At 39.2% G+C, this 17,942-nt stretch overlaps 1 protein-coding gene across 13 annotated transcripts in view; it reads right to left on the bottom strand.

Moving 5' to 3' along the window:
* Positions 1 to 888: 888 nt before the first annotated feature.
* ANAPC1 (anaphase promoting complex subunit 1) overlaps positions 889 to 17,942 on the bottom strand; it is a 121,761-nt gene continuing 104,707 nt past the window's right edge. For 9 of the 13 annotated variants that reach the window (XM_055243477.2, XM_063616635.1, XM_055243480.2 and 6 more), the window contains 9 exons: positions 17,460 to 17,577; positions 16,421 to 16,498; positions 15,995 to 16,062; positions 14,472 to 14,610; positions 12,487 to 12,573; positions 10,515 to 10,610; positions 8,709 to 8,907; positions 4,194 to 4,328; positions 889 to 1,234 (listed from right to left, as the gene is read on the bottom strand). In XM_055243477.2, the coding sequence (XP_055099452.1) occupies positions 1,119 to 1,234; positions 4,194 to 4,328; positions 8,709 to 8,907; positions 10,515 to 10,610; positions 12,487 to 12,573; positions 14,472 to 14,610; positions 15,995 to 16,062; positions 16,421 to 16,498; positions 17,460 to 17,577 (1,036 nt within the window). In that variant the 3' untranslated portion in view covers positions 889 to 1,118. Of the gene's footprint in view, positions 1,235 to 4,193; positions 4,329 to 8,708; positions 8,908 to 10,514; positions 10,611 to 12,486; positions 12,574 to 14,471; positions 14,611 to 15,994; positions 16,063 to 16,420; positions 16,499 to 17,459; positions 17,578 to 17,942 lie in introns of those variants that run through there. The other 4 variants (XM_063616638.1, XM_063616639.1, XM_063616642.1 and 1 more) reach the window with 3 other exon arrangements.

Here is a 17,942-nt window from a genome sequence, read left to right as displayed (position 1 = left end):
CCTCCTGTGTTGGCAACTCGAAGCTGGAGGTGCCTTTATATGAACATTTTTCATCATCATCTAGTCCAGAAATCCCTCCTTTTACAGACGTACATTCTGTAAATCTTAGGTAAATATGGATTGTCTTGTTTTGTTTTTAAATACAATTTCTAAAGAGCCCTCTGTAGTAATTTCTTATTTTATCTATTTAGAGCAGGCTTCACGTATTAGTCTGCCTGGGCTGCCATAACAAAACACCACAGACTGGGTGGTTTCAACAACGGAAATGTATTTTCTCGCAATTTTGGAGGCTAGAAGTCCACGATCAAGGTGCTAGCCAAGTCTGTTCCTGGTAAGGGCTCTTCTTGGCTTGCAGACGGCCGACTCCTCACTGTGTCTTCACATGGCAGAGAGAGAAAGAAAAATCTCTCTTCCTCTGCTTAGGAGGCCACCAATTCTACTGAATTAAGGCCCCACCCTTATGATGACCTCACTTAACCTTAGTAATCTCCTATATGCCCTATTGCCAAATACAGTCACACAGGGATTAGGGCCTCAGTATATAATTCTGGGAGGACACAATTCAGTCCACAGTACTTCATGTTGAGCAACTGAGGGCAAAAATCTCCTTCTCCTGTTTAAGGTGTTCACATCATGAGAATGTCTGGCATTGTCACCAGAAGTACAAACTTATTTTAGATAGGACAACTGTGACATCTGAGGAAATGCTAAAGCGCGCTTTTGCCACAGAAAGTAAAACTTTATGACATAGCTTCTTTTAAAACTTCGCATTTTGGGGCATAGTCACTTCACCTATACCACCACAGTTCAAAGACTTTAAATATCAATATTCACTCCAGCAACCCCTGCTCTATTCTCTAAGTCCAAAACTAAAGCAATCATCAAGAGTTTTGAAAACAAACCAAAAACTTTATTTACAAAAGTAAATTTCAACTTGCTTTTATATATCATATAATGTTAATGATGACAGCAACAGATTTAAAATACATTGAGGTTTGTGCAGCTCATTTCCCCCTAGTTATACCATAAAACTTTATAAACATTGCTTTAGCTTTGATGTTTGGTCACGTTTTTTGTGCAGAAGTCACGTTTCAGGGTAGGTTCACCACCAGACACGGTCACATCACCATTGGCTGTGGATTTCCAAGAAGCAAAGGAGCCAATCTCAGCAAAGCTCGCACTGGCATTTTTAGCTGCTTAAATTTGAAGAGCAGTTCAGCAAAGCTTGTGCTCCCTAAAATGGAAATGGGGTGGGAAGGTCACATCTCTAAATAAAATCAGCCATACCTCTCCTTTCAAGGAAGCTTCAGAAACACAATCATGTTTAAAACAGGCATTTTTCCCTTTGAAAATGACTATCCAAAGACAATATTTAAAATTATGAAATTCCTTAATACACTGTAATGTAAGTTGAGTATCCCTTTTCCAAAATGCTTTGGAAGAGAGGTGTTTTGGATTCTGGATTTTTTTAGATTTTGGAATATCTGCATTACATCTACTGGCTGAGATTTCTTTTTTTTTTTGGAGACGAAGTCTCACTTTGCCACCCAGGCTGGAGTGCAGTGGCGCTATCTTGGCTCACTGCAAACTCCACCTCCTGGGTTCACCCATTCTCCTGCCTCAGCCCCCCGAGGAGCTGGGACTACAGGCGCCCGCCACCATGCCCGGCTAATTTTTTTTGTATTTTTAGTAGAGACGGGGTTTCACCATGTTAGCCAGGATGGTCTCGATCTCCTGACCTCGTGATCCGCACGCCTCAGCCTCCCAAAGTGCTGGGATTACAGGTGTGAGCCACTGCACCCAGCCCCGGCTGAGCATTCTTAATCCAAAAATCCCAAATCCAAAATGCTGTAATGAACACTTCCTCTGAGCATCATGTTGGCGCTCAAAACGTTTTCGATTTCAAACACTTTAGATTTCAGATTAAAGACACTCAACCTGTATATGATTTGATAGAATTTACCCATTCTAGACTTCAGAAAGTGACCTATAACTACATGTGAAACTACTAATATTGTTTAATTTTATATATATATGTATATATATATATGTGTGTGTGTATATATATATATAATTATTTAAATATAATGTGCAAAAGTGCCTGTCTACCTTCAATTACTATCTAATTGGTATTTTACTGGTTCTAATACAGTTGACCATTGAACAACCCTGTTTGTCCATCCTGGCCTGAAAAGAAAGTCCATACTTTTAAAATGTCTTCCTTTTCCTTTTAGTAGTTTCACTATTAATGTGACTAGGTATGGCTTTCTTTGTATTTATCCTGCTTAGGGTTCACTGTGGGTTAATATTTAACACCATTTTTCAAAATTCTTAGCTTCTGTCTCTTCAAATATTGCTTCTAACTCGTTTTTTCTCTCCTCTTATTCTCTTATTCCAACTCCATGCATGTCTGATTTTTTTTTTTTTTTCACGGTTTCCACGTGTCTCTTGTACTCTTCTCTGTATTTCCTACCCATTCTTCCCTCTGTGCTTCAGTCTGTTTACTTTCTACTTGTCTTCCAGCAGATAAGTGTCTTCCAGTTCACTTCAAATAATCCAATACTGAGATCTTCATTTCAGTTACTATATTTTTCAGTTCTAGAATTTCCATTTAACTCTTTTTTATTGACCCCAGGTTTCTGGTGAAATTCCCTATCATTCCCTCTATTTCCCCGGAAATATTAGACATAGTTATTTTAAGTCCCAGTATGATAACTCCAATATCTGAATCACATATAGGTCTGTTTCTATTATTATCTGTTTCATTATTATTACTACTATGTTTCATAATTTTTGATTCAACACTGAATGCTGTAGACTAAAAATTGCGGGGGCTCTGGGTATGTTTTCTTTCTCCTATGAAGGTTACATTTTCTTCTGTCAGGTGGGGAGAAAGCACACAGATCACCTTAGTTCTGCTCTAGGCTAATTGTAGGTCAAGTCTGCTTGGAGTGAAACTGAAGCAGACCAGATCTAAAATTAGGCTAGAGCAGGCTTAGGGCTTGGCCATGTATTAATTCACCTGAGGAGCTGGGATGCTGATCACAGCCACTTCACTTTAACAAGCGCTGAATTCCACCCTTTGTCTCCTCAGTCCTATGCTGCTGCTGACATTTTTGCTTACATTTTTGGCCTTGTGGCATCTGCTAGATCTCTTGAAGTCTTATCCCATGTATATGAAGGCTAAAATTTCATTAAGTAACTCAAGGGAAAGGTATATCCAGAGTCTGAGTTATGATTTCTATTGTTCTCTCCTGCCTGAGACTGTGTTCCTCAAGTTCTAGGCTCTTGGGCAATCACAAACCCAACCTCTGGCTCCTCAGCCCTGCAGCATTGCTGCTTTTTGCTGGCACTCTACTTCTTGTACTATGAACTGGCAAATGCCTTTGGGGGAGAAGCTAGGGTGAATATAAAGCTCTCCCTGTTGTACTTCCCTTTTCTTATTTTTTTTTCTTAGCTTTTATGTTTGTTTTTGAGGGCAACTGAGTCCAATACAAGCAATTCCATCATGGCCATAACTAGAAGTCTCTAGATAGTAAACTTTTATCAGAGGCTTGCAAAACAGCAAAAAACTAGTAATGTAATTAAACTTCAAGTTTAAATGATTAAATGGAACAATCTTTGCCCTTATCAAAAAATATTTTGAGAATCTCAAAAAAATTGGGTGCTTAGAATTCATTATATCTTAGTATTCAGCTTAATGGATCAATTTTTTTTATCTGTTTCTATATTCTGAAAAATACAATCAGGTGATAACACTATTAATTTTTAAAACGATTATAAAAAATTCAAACACAAAATTAGGTTATTTGTTAGTTGTAAAGCTTTGTAATATTAGAAATTAAGATTATATGTGATTCTAAAAAACCCAACTGAAAACCCAGAAAATAAAGAAAAATAGCTTTAATAAAAAATCAATTAGTAAAGAATAATATGGAATATTTAGTTTATTAGTATAGACCAGTGTTTGGGGCTCTGTGAAGAAGAATCCATCCTTTTCTGAATAAAAATGAAAGTTATTCATGTATAAAGTTGATATATTTTTTCTTTTTTGCTCCAAAACAGTCCCTAACAATGACACTGCAACATTAATGAAGAGGAAAGTCAAACTAGGGACAGTAACTACCAAGAAACTAGAACATAAAGGGGTAGGTAACAGAGGTACTGAAGATAAGACTTAGATATGCAGTTACCTTCTAGTCCTATAGGCGGCAGGTGCCGTGGAGCTGGCACAGAGTGGTAGACGAGGAAACAGGCCAGCATGCTCAGCTGTGGTTCCTCCAAGGGCTGCCCGCTGAGGTAGGCGTGCACACACATATCACCCCCGACTGTGAGAGAAACAAATGGAACTGAACCAACTGATGACAGAACTGAGAGGCACAAGAAATACCTTCTATTACTTTTTCATCAAGAACTTATTGAACACTTAGCATATACAAAGCAGGTTCTATAGCTGGTATTGAGGCTACTCTGACAAGCTGAACTGAGTCCCTGTCATTGTAGAGTTTAGAGTGTTGTTGGGGGAGACAGATATTACACAAATAATGACACAAACAAATGCATAATTACAAATTGTGATGAGTGCTATAAAGGTGCAGTGGTCACTGTGGTTGTCTCCCCGAAATACCCCTTGTCACACCCTACCCTCCACTGTATATTATATTTGATGGGACTGACTTCAGCTCCAGAACTAGATCCTTATTAGTCTTGGCCAGGGGTCCTCAAACTTTAACATGTACCAGAATCACCGGGAGGGCTTGTTAAACCACAGATGAGTGGGCCCCACTCCATGCACAGAGATTCTTATTCAGTAGGTCTGGGGTGGGGCCAGAAAAACTCCATTTCTAACAAGTTCCCAGGTCATGCTGCTCCATGAACCACACTTTGAGAATCACTGATCTTGGGTGATCAAGGCAATCCCATTCTCCTGATACAGTGTTAGTTCAGAGACAGGCAGACCCAGGCCATTTTTTCAATAAGAGACATTCTCTGCCACAGGGATAGATTGAGGGGTGTGCATGAGATGCAACTCGAGCCAGAAACCTGAGGAGGTACTTAATGACAAGCTTGCTGGAGGCTCCAGGGAAAGAAATTCCCTCATTCTCATCACAAAGCTCCTAGAAGCAACTCTATTCTTCCTCTGAGTATCATGCTGAGCTAGAGGTGAACATGTTACAGCCATTTGATTACCATCCAAAAAATGCACTGAGGATAAAGTCATGGCACAGAATGTAGCTGATGAAACCTCAGAGAAATGGAGTTGAAGACACTGGAAATAGATGACCCTTTACGTGCCTTACCTGCGGACTTCTAATAACACAGGCATACTTTGTGTCCTTACTGTTTAAAGGCAGGTTAAGTCAGGCCTTCTGTTACTTGTAAACAAAGGCATTTTGATACAGAAAAAAGGTAGAGAGCATGAGCGGGCAGGCTAAAGATGTCAGGAAAGCTGCCTGAGGTAGAGTGGTCTTGGAAGGCCTGGGAGGAAAGGTCATTAAAACTGAGGCTGCATGGATAAATATGAGTTGGGCAGGTGAAGAATGAGAGGAAAAGGTTCTAGGGAGGGAAAACAGCATATTCAGTGGCCCCATAGTGAAAAGGAGCTCAGTGTTTTTGAGGAAGTGGAAGGGACCAGGGTGGTGTGAGGAGCAAGTGGTGTAAAAGTGGCTTTGTCGAGGAAAACAGGCGCCTTGCAGGTCACACAGGTCCTGGTGCCACACTGTAGGGATTTCTTTCATAGCTGAATCAGGAGCCTTTGAAAAGCTTTAAGCAGGAGTGTTACATCAGTTTATTCTTGAAAAGACCGTTCTGTCAGTTAACTTGAGACGGTTAGAATGGAGATGAGAAAAAGCAAGGAGGCTATTTAGGAGGCTATAACAGTGGTCCAGGCACAAAATAATCATTCCGTTCTAGGCAGAAGTAGTAAAATGTGGATAAATTCAAGAAATATCTATGATGAGGACTGAAAGCCTTCAGCAATGGGTCAGCTATTGCAGAGGAGGGGAGAAGGGAAGGAGGGAAAGGAGCAAGGATGACTTCCAAAACGGTCAGCAAAGGAATGACAGTGAAATGGTGACAAATACTGAGAATTTTTAAACAGGATTTTTTTTAAAAATTGGGAAAGTGTGCTGTGACAAAGTCAAGGGAGGCCCATTTCAAGAAGCAAAATGTAGCTAAAAGCCTCACCATTGTAGAGATGGAGTGAGATGAAAACTGTAGACTCCACTGAACACAGTTGTGAGGATGTCAGTCTACTGGGAGGTGGAAACATTTAGGTTTGGGGGAGGCAGCAGAGGGAGAAAGGTTAAGGGAGAACAGATGAGATTCTTCTTTGAACAGCTCATCATGAAGGAGAGCATGGTGGTTCAGCCTCTCTTCAATGACTTTCTCATGTCTACCAGCACTTTGTTTCACTGATTTTTCTCTATTGTTTTTCTGTTTTTGGTTTCATTGGTTTCTGTTTTTATTTGCTTGCTTTGGGTTTATTTTGCTTTCCTACTGCACTTGACAAGTCTTAAAAAAAAAAAAAAAAAAAGGACAATGCCAAAAATTGCATTGCACTCCACTGCTGGTGGGAAAGTAAAATGACACAATTTGGAAAATGGAGTGTGGCAATGGGTGAAGGTACAAATGACACAAAAATAGGAAAATGCTGGCAACTACTAAAATTGGTGTTGCGGTTTATTACACTAGTCTACTTACTTTATATATTCTTTAAATTTCCATAACAAAATATGAAAAAGTTAATAAAACTTTTTAAAGTTCTTAAACTTGAATCCCGCTTTCTTTGCCCAAAATTATAATTTGAGGAGATAAATACTGTACATAACATTTATATAGGCCAGGCGCCATGGCTCACGCCTGTAATCCCAGCACTTTGGGAGGCCAAGGCATGTGGATCATGAGGTCAGGAGTTCGAGACCAGCCTGAACAACATGGTGAAACCCTATCTCTTCTAAAAATACAAACATTAGCTGGGTGTGGTGGCATGCACCTGTAATCCCAGCTACTCAGGAGGCTGAGGCAGGACACTCACTTGAACCCAAGAGGCAGAGGTTGCAGTGAGCAGAGATCGCGCCACTGCACCCCCACCCTGGTGACAGAGCAAGACTCCGTCTCAAAAAAACCCAAAAACAACCAACATTTATATAATATAAATTGGCTACATTTTCAGATTAGTGTAGTGATTTAATGGGTTATCTCAGATCTAATGAGTTATTAGTGAGTGACCCTGAAAGTCCACATATGCATCTGTGATTTTTACACACAAATATGAATGCAATTTCCAATTTTCACTTAATTTATTGTTCTCTACCCCAATGCCAACTGCTGGTGCTTGTAAGAGAGAAGACCGCATATTTAAGAGGTTTTTTAAAAAAAAAAAAAATTCTAGTTTTTCACTAGAAAATAAACAATTTTTGATAAATCTGAGTGGCAAGTCAAATTCAATGGAGGCTGACAGCAATGGTGGAAACCACCAAATGCACTAAAGAGCAACAAGACAATCAGGGCCTTGTTTTAGAGAATGTTCTAATCACTGCCAAAGTTCCATACATTATATGAAATGTGCAAATCAGCGAATCTGCAAAGATTTAAGGAAGTATTTCTTATCAATAGCAAAGGTCTGCCATAGGTGATCAAACGTTAAATTGAATAAAAACGAAACACCAAAACTTTTGAAATGACATGTTTTTCCCCAAAAATGAGGATAAAAATGACTGTCAAAAAAATTTTGAAGCTATATGATCTTTGAATCTGAACAGGAAATGACAAATAGAATGCAGCTGTTAAATATAAACATGGAGAGTCTGAAATCAGGCTTTCCAAGTATATCCCTCACAACCTGGTTTACAATTTAATTTTTTTCAGAAATTTATTTCCTAGTGTTACAGGTGGATAGTTTTAAACTGAATTATATTCAAACACTTAGGGTCTATTGATTACTAATAGTTTTCACTGATCAAAGCAAGAATTGTTTCTACTACTAAGGTTAGTATTAACCCAAAGCAAGCAACTGTCAGATATTTACTGGGAGCATTTGAATGAACTAAAAAGAATGAAAAGATCAAGGAGTCTACTCCTGAAAATCAGTTTCAGTGTATTTAACACCTAAGATACATTTCCATAAATCTAAAGGCCCCATCACTTGCCTCATGTAAGTCAGAATCACTTCTACACTGTTAATGAGTAACTACAATTTCCTTGCAATCACAAATCCTGCTGATAGAAAGCCACCACTGTGACATCACATAGCTGTACGGTCCCAGGTTTTCAAAACTGAGTTGGTACAACAAGCTCACTCAGCAAGCACACGTCAAGTTCTACATGTACATGGGGTGCCAGTACAAAAACGGGATGGCTGCTGGCCTCAGAAAGGCGACAGGCCACACCCCTAGGAAACAGGAGACAGAGGCACTGAAAAGGAAACGTGATCTGATGCTAGGGAAGAGAGAACAAGGTCCTGAGCGCCAAGTGGTATTTAAAATGCTATAAAAATTATCTGCCTGGGTCAGATGTATTTTTCTAAAGAAGCTAAAGTAGATACTCAAAGTCTAATTCATCTAGCTAGAAACGTTAAATCTATAGCCATTCTTGCTTATACTCAGATTTATCTTGCTTACCAATGAAAAAAAAAAGTTACAACAGAAAAGCCTGAACCGAATGTATCTCAAAAGCACAAGAGCGCTATGCTACAATGCCACTATTACCTTGTAGCCACTGGTCCAGGGTATTATCGATGGTGCACTTCACAACAGGGAGGAATTCCGAGTTCATAAAGAGCCCTCGCTTAGGGTGGTTCTGCAGCCGCTCCTGATGGCTTCGGGAGCTGAAAAACTCTAACACCAACTTTATCTGCCAAAGTTCAGAAGTCTCAGACATTTCTCTTCTCCCAAGTCTTCTTATAGCCTTGAAGAGGAAAGAGGACAACAATCTATTTAATCAAAGAGTGCTCTGTCTCTTCATCAGAGTTGTGGACTGAGTATTCTTTAAATGTGGCTCCTAATTATAAAGTGTGGGGGGAGATCCATTCTGTGTTTTGATGCAGTCTGCCCACAGAGGAGCCATCACTGGGTACAGGTGCATGGCTCACCTCCTTCAATATGGCCCTACATGAGCAGCTTGCAGGGAAAAGTAACAAAGGTGAATGAGCTCATTCTCGGCTATATAGCTCCGAATAACCAAGACCCAAAAGGTCACAGCCAGTCACCTCTGGGAAACTCAAGCTGGGTACAATGACATGGCAGGGATCGCAGGGGGTAGAGGGCTAGAAGAACACTACTAATAATACTGCCCTTGAGATCCATCTGCAAGTCACTACAGCTGCAACCAGAGAAGATATTCATGCATAAAGACCTGCCCATGACTGTAAAGGTGTGAGGGTTCAGAGAGTAAAAAGATACATTCTCAGCCAGCAACTTAAAAACACAACTTGTTAATTGGCTGCTGTACAGAGAGGCACTGTGAGAAGCAGTGCCAGCATGGATACCATATATCCATACTTTCCAACCAAAAAAGGGTGGATTCCAGACAATAATGGCATTCTGGGCCTACTTAGTTATATTGGAACTTGGTTTTTAATGATGTTACTTAACACCGTATGTTTTCTGGTTTGGGGGAATTATCCTCTGACTAAATATATTTCTCCATTCAGCTTTTTAGCAAATTATTTTTACCATTAAAGGTTATTTCTCTTAGACGCTGAGTCTCGGATGCTCAGCTGTGAACTTATTATATTCACTTAAAGAGCTGTTTAAAACTAGATTCTGGATCTGACCCCAGAAATTCTGATTCAATAGATGAGGCATGGAATTAGAGGATCTGTATTTTTAAGATACCAAGGCAAATTTCTGCCAGGTTAGAAAACTACTGGCTTGGCTTAACTGCAAATCTGGGTCTGAAAGATATGATAATATTGAAAAGGAATATGTATTACTAATTTGCCTGTAAGTGAATAAATTGGTCTGATCCTTTAAGAACATTATTAAGCATAATTTTCTGCATTACCCCTTTAGGCTGTTTTAAAACAGCAGTAACAAGAGAAATTTAAAAATGAACTCCAACACCCTAGATAACTACATATGGACTCTGTAACATCTTGCAAGCTTCATCACATAGGTCTAATTTCACAGTACTGCCATCGCTAGGGCTCTGTTTGTTCACTAATTGCTCACATGCAGACTTCTACAAAGAGGCATTACCAGGAGGGAGGCAAGAATAAAATGGGAGGGAGGGAGGGAGTGCTCTCCTCCTCTCCTAGCCAGGAGTGACAAAAGGGAGGAAGGGGAACCCTTAGAGGAAGCTGGCCTCCCAAGGGGCACTCTTGTCAACATAAGGCCCAAGCTTTTTGGATTTCTGAGAGCTTTCAAATTTTATATGGTTTCCTTTCTTAAATTTCCAAAAGCAAATGGGAAACTAAAAGGAAGGACACTAGGAACCTTACCACACTATTCAGTGAGTTACTTGAACTACAGGACAAATTTCACCAGAATTGGTATAGGTTTTTCGATCCACACCTGATCCATTGCTATGTATGCAGGCAACATCTCTGGGGTCTCCTGGGTAACACATTCATAGAGTACTGAAGAAAAGAGATCCAGAATTTCCTGTTTCTGCAGAAAATCAGAAGTTTTGTAGCACAAAGTATATTCCAAAATCAATTCAAAAACCAATTGTATATTACTACTATGGCCCATTCTTAAGTTTTATAATGAATGACATAAAAGTAACACTACAATCTTTTTAAAAAGCCATAGCACATGTAACATTAAACATTAATTAAAAAAAAATTAAGTCCCAAGAGACAGTTAAGGATAGTAAGTGCTACAGAAGAGAGGAATGGATCAAACTAGGATAAAATGAGTAGATAGGACATCACAGAGCTATGCCTTGGGTTGGGCTAGGAAGAGTAGGATCCAGAAAGAAAACAGAGTAACAAAGCTGCAAGAAAAAAAACACTGACCAGAACAAGTTTAGGAGAGGTGGCAGAGTCAAGTCCAGCTGGGGTTAAGGGCGGGCATGGGCTTTATTAGAGACCCGTGACCTTGAGTACATAGCCCAGCTCTTACTAGCTGTGTGATCTTGGGCATGTGACATCTCTCAGTGGCAGTTTCCTAATCTGTAAGCCCAGAATAATAAAATACCTATCCTCAGGGTCATAATTAAATGACATTTAAGTATTAGCAGAGTATCCAATAGAGTAAAGATTCAATAAATAAGAGAGGGGAAGGTTATTTCACTTAATCCTCAAAACAATACTGTAAGGTAGGTTCTATTATAATCACTTTTAGAAATGAGGAAACTACATTTTGAAGAGGTTGAGAAATTTTCTGAAGGCCATATACACTTGTAGACAACAGGCTATCAATCCCAGATATCTAATTCCACATCCAATCTTTCCTTGTCTTATGGTGGATTAAGTCAAAGATCTGGGACAGGCACAGTGGCTCATGCCTATAATCCCAGCACTTTGGGAGTCTAAGGTGGGAGGATCATTTGAGCCCAGGAGTTCAAGACCAGCCTGGGCAATATAGTGAGACTCCATCTCTACAAAATATTTAAAAAAAAAATTAGCCAGGCATGGTGGCTACATGCCTGTAGTCCCAGCTACTCAGGAGGCTGAGGTGGAAGGATGGCTTCAGTCCGGGAGGTCAAGGGATGCAGTGAGCCATGATCACGTCACTGCACTCCAGCCTGGGCAACAGAAAAAACCAACCCTATCTCAAAAAACAAAAACCAAAAAAATAAAGAAAAATCTGCTAAGCACCCTTGGAATCTTGAAGGTAACAGGTGTGTGAACAATAAAAAGAAGGGTTGTAATATACAGAGGAGACAGTTAATGAAATTACATAAAATTAAGGGAAAGGTGGTAAACAGTGAAAACATAAAGCAGAATATGAATGGGTATCATTCTTGTAGATGACAGAAACTATCATCTGTTCAAAACTAATGTCTCACAAATTTTAAGTTGTTTCTTCTATCAAGGTAGAAAATTGCTGAATTTGGCCAGGTGTGGTGGCTCACACCTGTAATCCCAGCACTTTGGGAGGCCGAGGCAGGCGATCACCTGAGGTCGGGAGTTCGAGACCAGCCTGACCAACATGGAGAAACCCTGTCACTACTAAAAATATAAAATTGGCCAGGCGTGGTGGCCCATGCCTGTAATCCCAGCTACTCAGGAGGCTGAGGCAGGAGAATCGCTTGAATCCAGGAGGCAGAGGTTGCAGTGAGCCAAGATGACACCATTGCACTCCAGCCTGGGCAACAAGAGCAAAAACTCTGTCTCAAAAAAAAAAAAAGAAAATTGCTGAATTTAACAGTTTTAGGCTATGCAAATCTATACGTGCCAAGCAAAAGTCACCCCATGTGACTGATGCATGTCATCAATCTCAAAGATAGATATAGATAGTACAGATGTTTTGGGTGACCCATGCATAGAAATAATAACAAATTCTAGTCGTGGGGCTCGGCAAACCATAGAATATATACCTGACCCATGTTCACAGTTGGCTTGCAGAAATATTCAGCAAATGACAGAAGTGCTGGATCAGAAGTGAATGCTGAGATTGTTTCTGGCTAAAAAAAACAAACAACCACAACATTATAAGATAACAAAAGATTATTTTCCTTACTGCTTAAACTGTAATACACGCAGTTCTAACAACTCTACCTCCCATTCCAAAAAAAACCCAGATGGTGCAAACTTGCCTCATCGACCTGTTCTGCTAAGAAGTTACAAGAAGCTTTTGCACAAGTTAACATGAGCTACTAATTTATCAAAAGCCAATAACAAACAGGTCTTCCTGTTTACACAACTCATCCAAAAAAAGCTTTTCCCTCCTTCACTGACTAATTAAAAAGCCTACCAGAAACTAGAATTGTTACTGAAAAGGTAAGGAAAAAAGAACATCACTCAAGCCAGCCACAAAAAGATAAATAGTGTATGAAACCACATATATGAGGTACTCAGTATAATCAAAATCACAAAGACATAAAATAGAATGGTGGTTGCCAGGGACTAGGGGAAGTAGAATGAGGGGTTACTGTTACAGGTATAGATTTCAGGTCTGCAAGATGAAACCGTTCTAGAGATGGATGGTGGTGATGGTTGCGCAACGATGTGAGTGCACTTAGTATTACTGAACTGTGACTTGGAATGGTTAAGACAATAAATTGTGTGCATTTTGCCACAATGTTTTAAACTTGGGAAAAAATATCATTGAAGGCTCAAGACTGAAAATGAAATATGAAGGTATTACTATTTTCCACTGAGGTTTATATTTTATTTCTGAACTCCAGTAGGCAGGACACTGAGATAGCTTTCAATTTTTATACAGTTTCTTCATTCACACTTAAGTCTAAATGTATCTATTTTCTTCACACATTGGGTTAGAGTCTTTGGGATATGCTCTAATTTCTAGAAGAAGTAATACTACAAATTTAAGTTAAACTGTGTCCAAAAATCTTTCAAAAGTATTTCATAAACAACTTACTGAATACTGCCAAACAAAATTCACCAATGTCAACCCTGGGAACTATTTATACATTTCAATCCTGGGAACCATTATAAAGACTCAGTCATAAGTAACTGACTAAAATGAAATATGAGTTGAATTAAAATAAACTGCTGTCTCTGTACTTGGAAGAACAAAGGATGCTAACTCAGTCCTCTGGCTGCCACTCATCCAGTCCGTCTGCCCCACTTCTGCCGTCTAATTATTCTTTAGGGTCCTAACTACTTTAGACTACTCTACTTTGTACCACCAGCAGGGACACATTTGCTCATGGAATTACAGAACACTGAAGTTAAATTCAGAAGTATTAATGCTTGATTATGGGACAAATTTCTTGTGTTGGAAACTTATCTGAGTCAAGAATATAGAGCAAAATATGTGCTGACCCCGCCAGGGGAATGAAATTGTTTCCTACCCTCATTTATCATAACTATTTCCTTATTTCAAACACTACTGCACTGGCAGTCAAGTACTGTGCAAATAATAAAGCAAACTAATAAAAGAAGTCTGAATCTGTCATCAGTTTATCCTCACCAAGATTAAGGAAACAAATGGTGGTTTTTAAATGGAGTTAATAATTGCTAGCTTGCAAAACTCCTTTTCTATTTTTGCTATGAAATTAAGTAAATCTTCACCAATTTGAGGATCAATAATAAAATCACGAAACTATCTGTTACAGTGTCAAGATATGGTGTGACTGTCTTTGCTGCTAAATGTAAACATTAACTTAGAGTATTTTACTTTATTATATATATATTACTTATTATATACAGTATTTTATATTCATTATATTTTATTATGGCCATCACATAAAAAGCAAACAGAGCCACGGTCAGTCGGTCTTTACAATCTGCAACAATGAAAAAGAAAGCAGATCCACCTTTAAAGTTTATAGCAATGGGCGAGGAAGCCAGCAATTTAGAATTATTTCTTTCCGTTTTTACCAATCAGTAATACTACCTTGAAAGCCCGGGCTTCAGAGTTTCTGTTAGCAACAGTCTGAGCCAACAAACTTTGCCATCCCATTGGATCTTCTTTGTAGGAGAGCTGACCCGCCCGGAGTTTAACATATAAAACCCCATCCTTGGAAAGGATGGACCTGAAAGAAAAGGAATGAATTTAATATAAGGTATTATTGGCAGTTCTTGGCTGGAAACAGTGTTTTCCCAATACCATGTTCAGGGAAGATGAAGCTTTTACCATTTTCCACTAAGGTAAATGATTATTTACTGTGTCTAAGATTAAATCAGTCCCTATGAGAAAGCCCAGAATAAAGTTCTGTTTTTCTTTGGTGTCTAGGTTCACGGAACTTGTTAAATGAGAAGGCACTTTGACTACTGGCTCAATTATGAGCTTCAAAGGTAGCATTTTGTCTAACATTTCTTTGTATTCCCTATATCCCCTGGCTCTATGCCTGGGGTACATGAGGTACTAAGTATCTATTAATTGGTTTGCAGCAAGAAGAAAACAATCCTGCAAATGTAAGGACAGAACAATACAGAAAACAGCTAACACACAGTCTGGAAAAATTCACATTGGGACCAAACTATAAAAACTTTTACAAGCTTGTTAAACTTCCTTGAAATTTAAAGGCTTAACTGACATGCTACTTTAGGTATAAATTTATCAACACTCTAAAATAATTGCATGTGATTATTTCCACCCAAAATACACTGGGTGAGTAGTATATATTATCTATAATAATCTTAAATTTAGGAGGACTTTCTAACAGAAGAATAGTAAAGAGATGCAACAAAAGATGTGGTCTGACAAACACTGATTAATAAATTTCCTTTTGTGGATGTACAAATCAGCTTACTTTCTGACATGGTTAGGCTCTGTGCCCCACCCAAACCTTATGTCAAACTGTAATCCCCACCTGTCAGGAAAGGGAACTGGTTGGGGGTGATTGGATCATGGGGGCGGATTTCCCTCATGCTGTTCTCATGATAGTGAGTTCTCACGAGATCTGATGGTTTAAAAGTGTGGCACCTCTCTTTCTCTCTCTTGCCGCCATGCAAGACATGCCTTGCTTCCCCTTTGCCTTCTGCCATGATTGTAAGTTTCCTGAGGCCTCCCCAGCCAGGCAGAACTGTGAGTCAATTAAACCCCTTTTCTCTATAAATTACCCAGTCTCAGGTAGTTCTTTAGAGCAGTGTGAAAATGGACTAATACACTTTCTTAAACTAAACCTTATGTTAATATACCAAGAGACAAGTCCATTACTGTCACAAGGAAGTCACTGCAAGTTTCTCAATAAATAAATATTTAGGGTTGGAGTTTGAAATTAAAACTTTCATTTTCTAACACATGTCCTGTTTCAAAGATACAGACTGTTTTACAGAAGACATACCCTACATATAGTCTTGAATGAGATTAAAGGGTGATGAGTCACATTCCAGATAATAATCTATAATTTATACCTTCTTATATACTTCTACTCACTTCCTAAAAAGTAAATCTGAGAAATTTAATATACTTACTTCAAGTGTTGTGTTCCTTTGCTTAAATCTATGAGCAGTTCCCAGTATCTTGGGCCTTTAACTTTAATCTGTCAAGATAAACGTAAACAAAGTCAACCCAAAGCTGAAAAATATGCTCATCTGACAAACTGAAACCTATGTTTCTCAGAGGAAACAATAACAGCCAGAAAGAGGCATCTGGAGGTAAACAAGCTCCATTTCCAGACAAAAAATGAATGTAAATCATGTTCTGAGGCCACCTAAGCTATCAATAAAGATCTCTAAGACAAGACTTGCTCTATTCTTTCTGACTTTTCCTCCTGCTGCAGCTTTCTTATCTGCTACAATACATGAAGAAAGCAGAGGCTTTTATTTAGCTATCTTTAACGCTATGTCGTTCTGTTGAATTGACCCCTTGGACACAACTCCCGACCACGCCCAGCTTACCTGCTTTAAAAGATGGAGTTCTGGAAGAAGGGTAGGAGCCATCAATTCTTCTTTGGTTTGTTCATACCACTGAGTTCCCTTTACAAATGTAAAAGTCCAGCCACAATTCACTAGGTAGTCAGTGGAAACAACAAAGAAGAAACATCTCCACGCTATACCTCCCCCGATCCCCGCAGTTCATACAGAGACCTTTAAATGGCATAAAATCCCCTCTGGTACTCAAATCTTGAAGGACTGATGTCTAAATTCCTCACAGGGTATGTGTCCTTCCCACCACTTCAAGCCTTGCTCCTTACAGGCCAGCAGGACCGAAGGCCGTGCTCCAGTGCCGCTGGGTTTCTGCACGTTGCCTTCTCCGCTGGGAAGGAGCTCCACTCAGTGGGCCAGGCCTAGTCCAAACACTGTCCACTGTGACAGCCTCCTCAACCCCACAGCTAGCAGCTAAGCGAGGGTGCTTCTCTGCTTCCCCTGCATTCCACACACATCTCCAATTATCACCCTCTATTCCCACTGTATCCATGCCTGGCTCCCCAGGGGATAGAAATTCCTTAAGGAAAATGACAATGTCATCTCATTTTGTACCCCAGAGCCTAGCACAGTTTTGATCCACAGAAGGTACTTAATAATTTGCTGAATGAAAGAAGGATATAAAACTTGTAATCTATGCATCTAAATGAAAGCTGTCATCAAATACACAATTTTGGGTTTTCAAGTTTCAGCTAACAAATCTAAGAATGGGTCTCACTCAATTAGTTATATAAAACACTACCGTCAGTCATATAAAGTTAACAGGGACATTTTCAAATTATAAGCTCTAAGGACAAAAGAGTAGCTGATGATCCCTAAAGAGTGATACCCAGAGAATATAAATGAACATGAATGGCCTGGCAGGATATACAATAACTTTGGAAGCTTCCATTTTTATGAAAGGTCAATTCACTACTTATCACCTTTTACTGGACAACACATTTGAAATATTATGACCTGCCAAGATGGATGAGTGGTAATAAAATTACAAGTAAATGATAGGGAGAGATACCTTGTAGGTAACTTCTAAGAGGGCATAGCAGGGCATGTTTGTGTCCACATCCACAGGCACTAGAAGCCTGGGCTCCGCGGCCAGCACATAGAGGTGCCGGAGAGCCTGGAGATGATACCTGTTCACAAAAAAGACAGAGGGTAGGTAACAAACAACTGTGACGATATGAGCTCTGCAATCTGCTGTTGCCTATACGCTAAGACAGGACAGAAGCTCAAGTACTATCTTCAAATGAACAGAAATCTTAAAGGCAGATAAGATTCTATTAAACAGTAATGCAGAAATTATCTTTTAAAAATTTTATATAACTGATCTTTGATCCAATAATTCTTTACTTTAGTCTTCACAGTGAAGAGGTTTTACAGGGAGGTAAAAAGTGTCATAACATGAAAATATTTACTATCAAACTGACCACTTATAAAATCAATCACTTTCAAAAATCCCTTTCTACTCAACATAGGCATCTGTTTTTATCTTCTCAGA

This window comes from Symphalangus syndactylus, chromosome 14 (genome assembly GCF_028878055.3).
Source record: "Symphalangus syndactylus isolate Jambi chromosome 14, NHGRI_mSymSyn1-v2.1_pri, whole genome shotgun sequence".
Classification (NCBI taxonomy): Eukaryota; Metazoa; Chordata; class Mammalia; order Primates; family Hylobatidae; genus Symphalangus; species Symphalangus syndactylus.
Note: the sequence above shows the minus strand (reverse complement) of the source record. Positions and strands in the feature narration are given on the sequence as shown.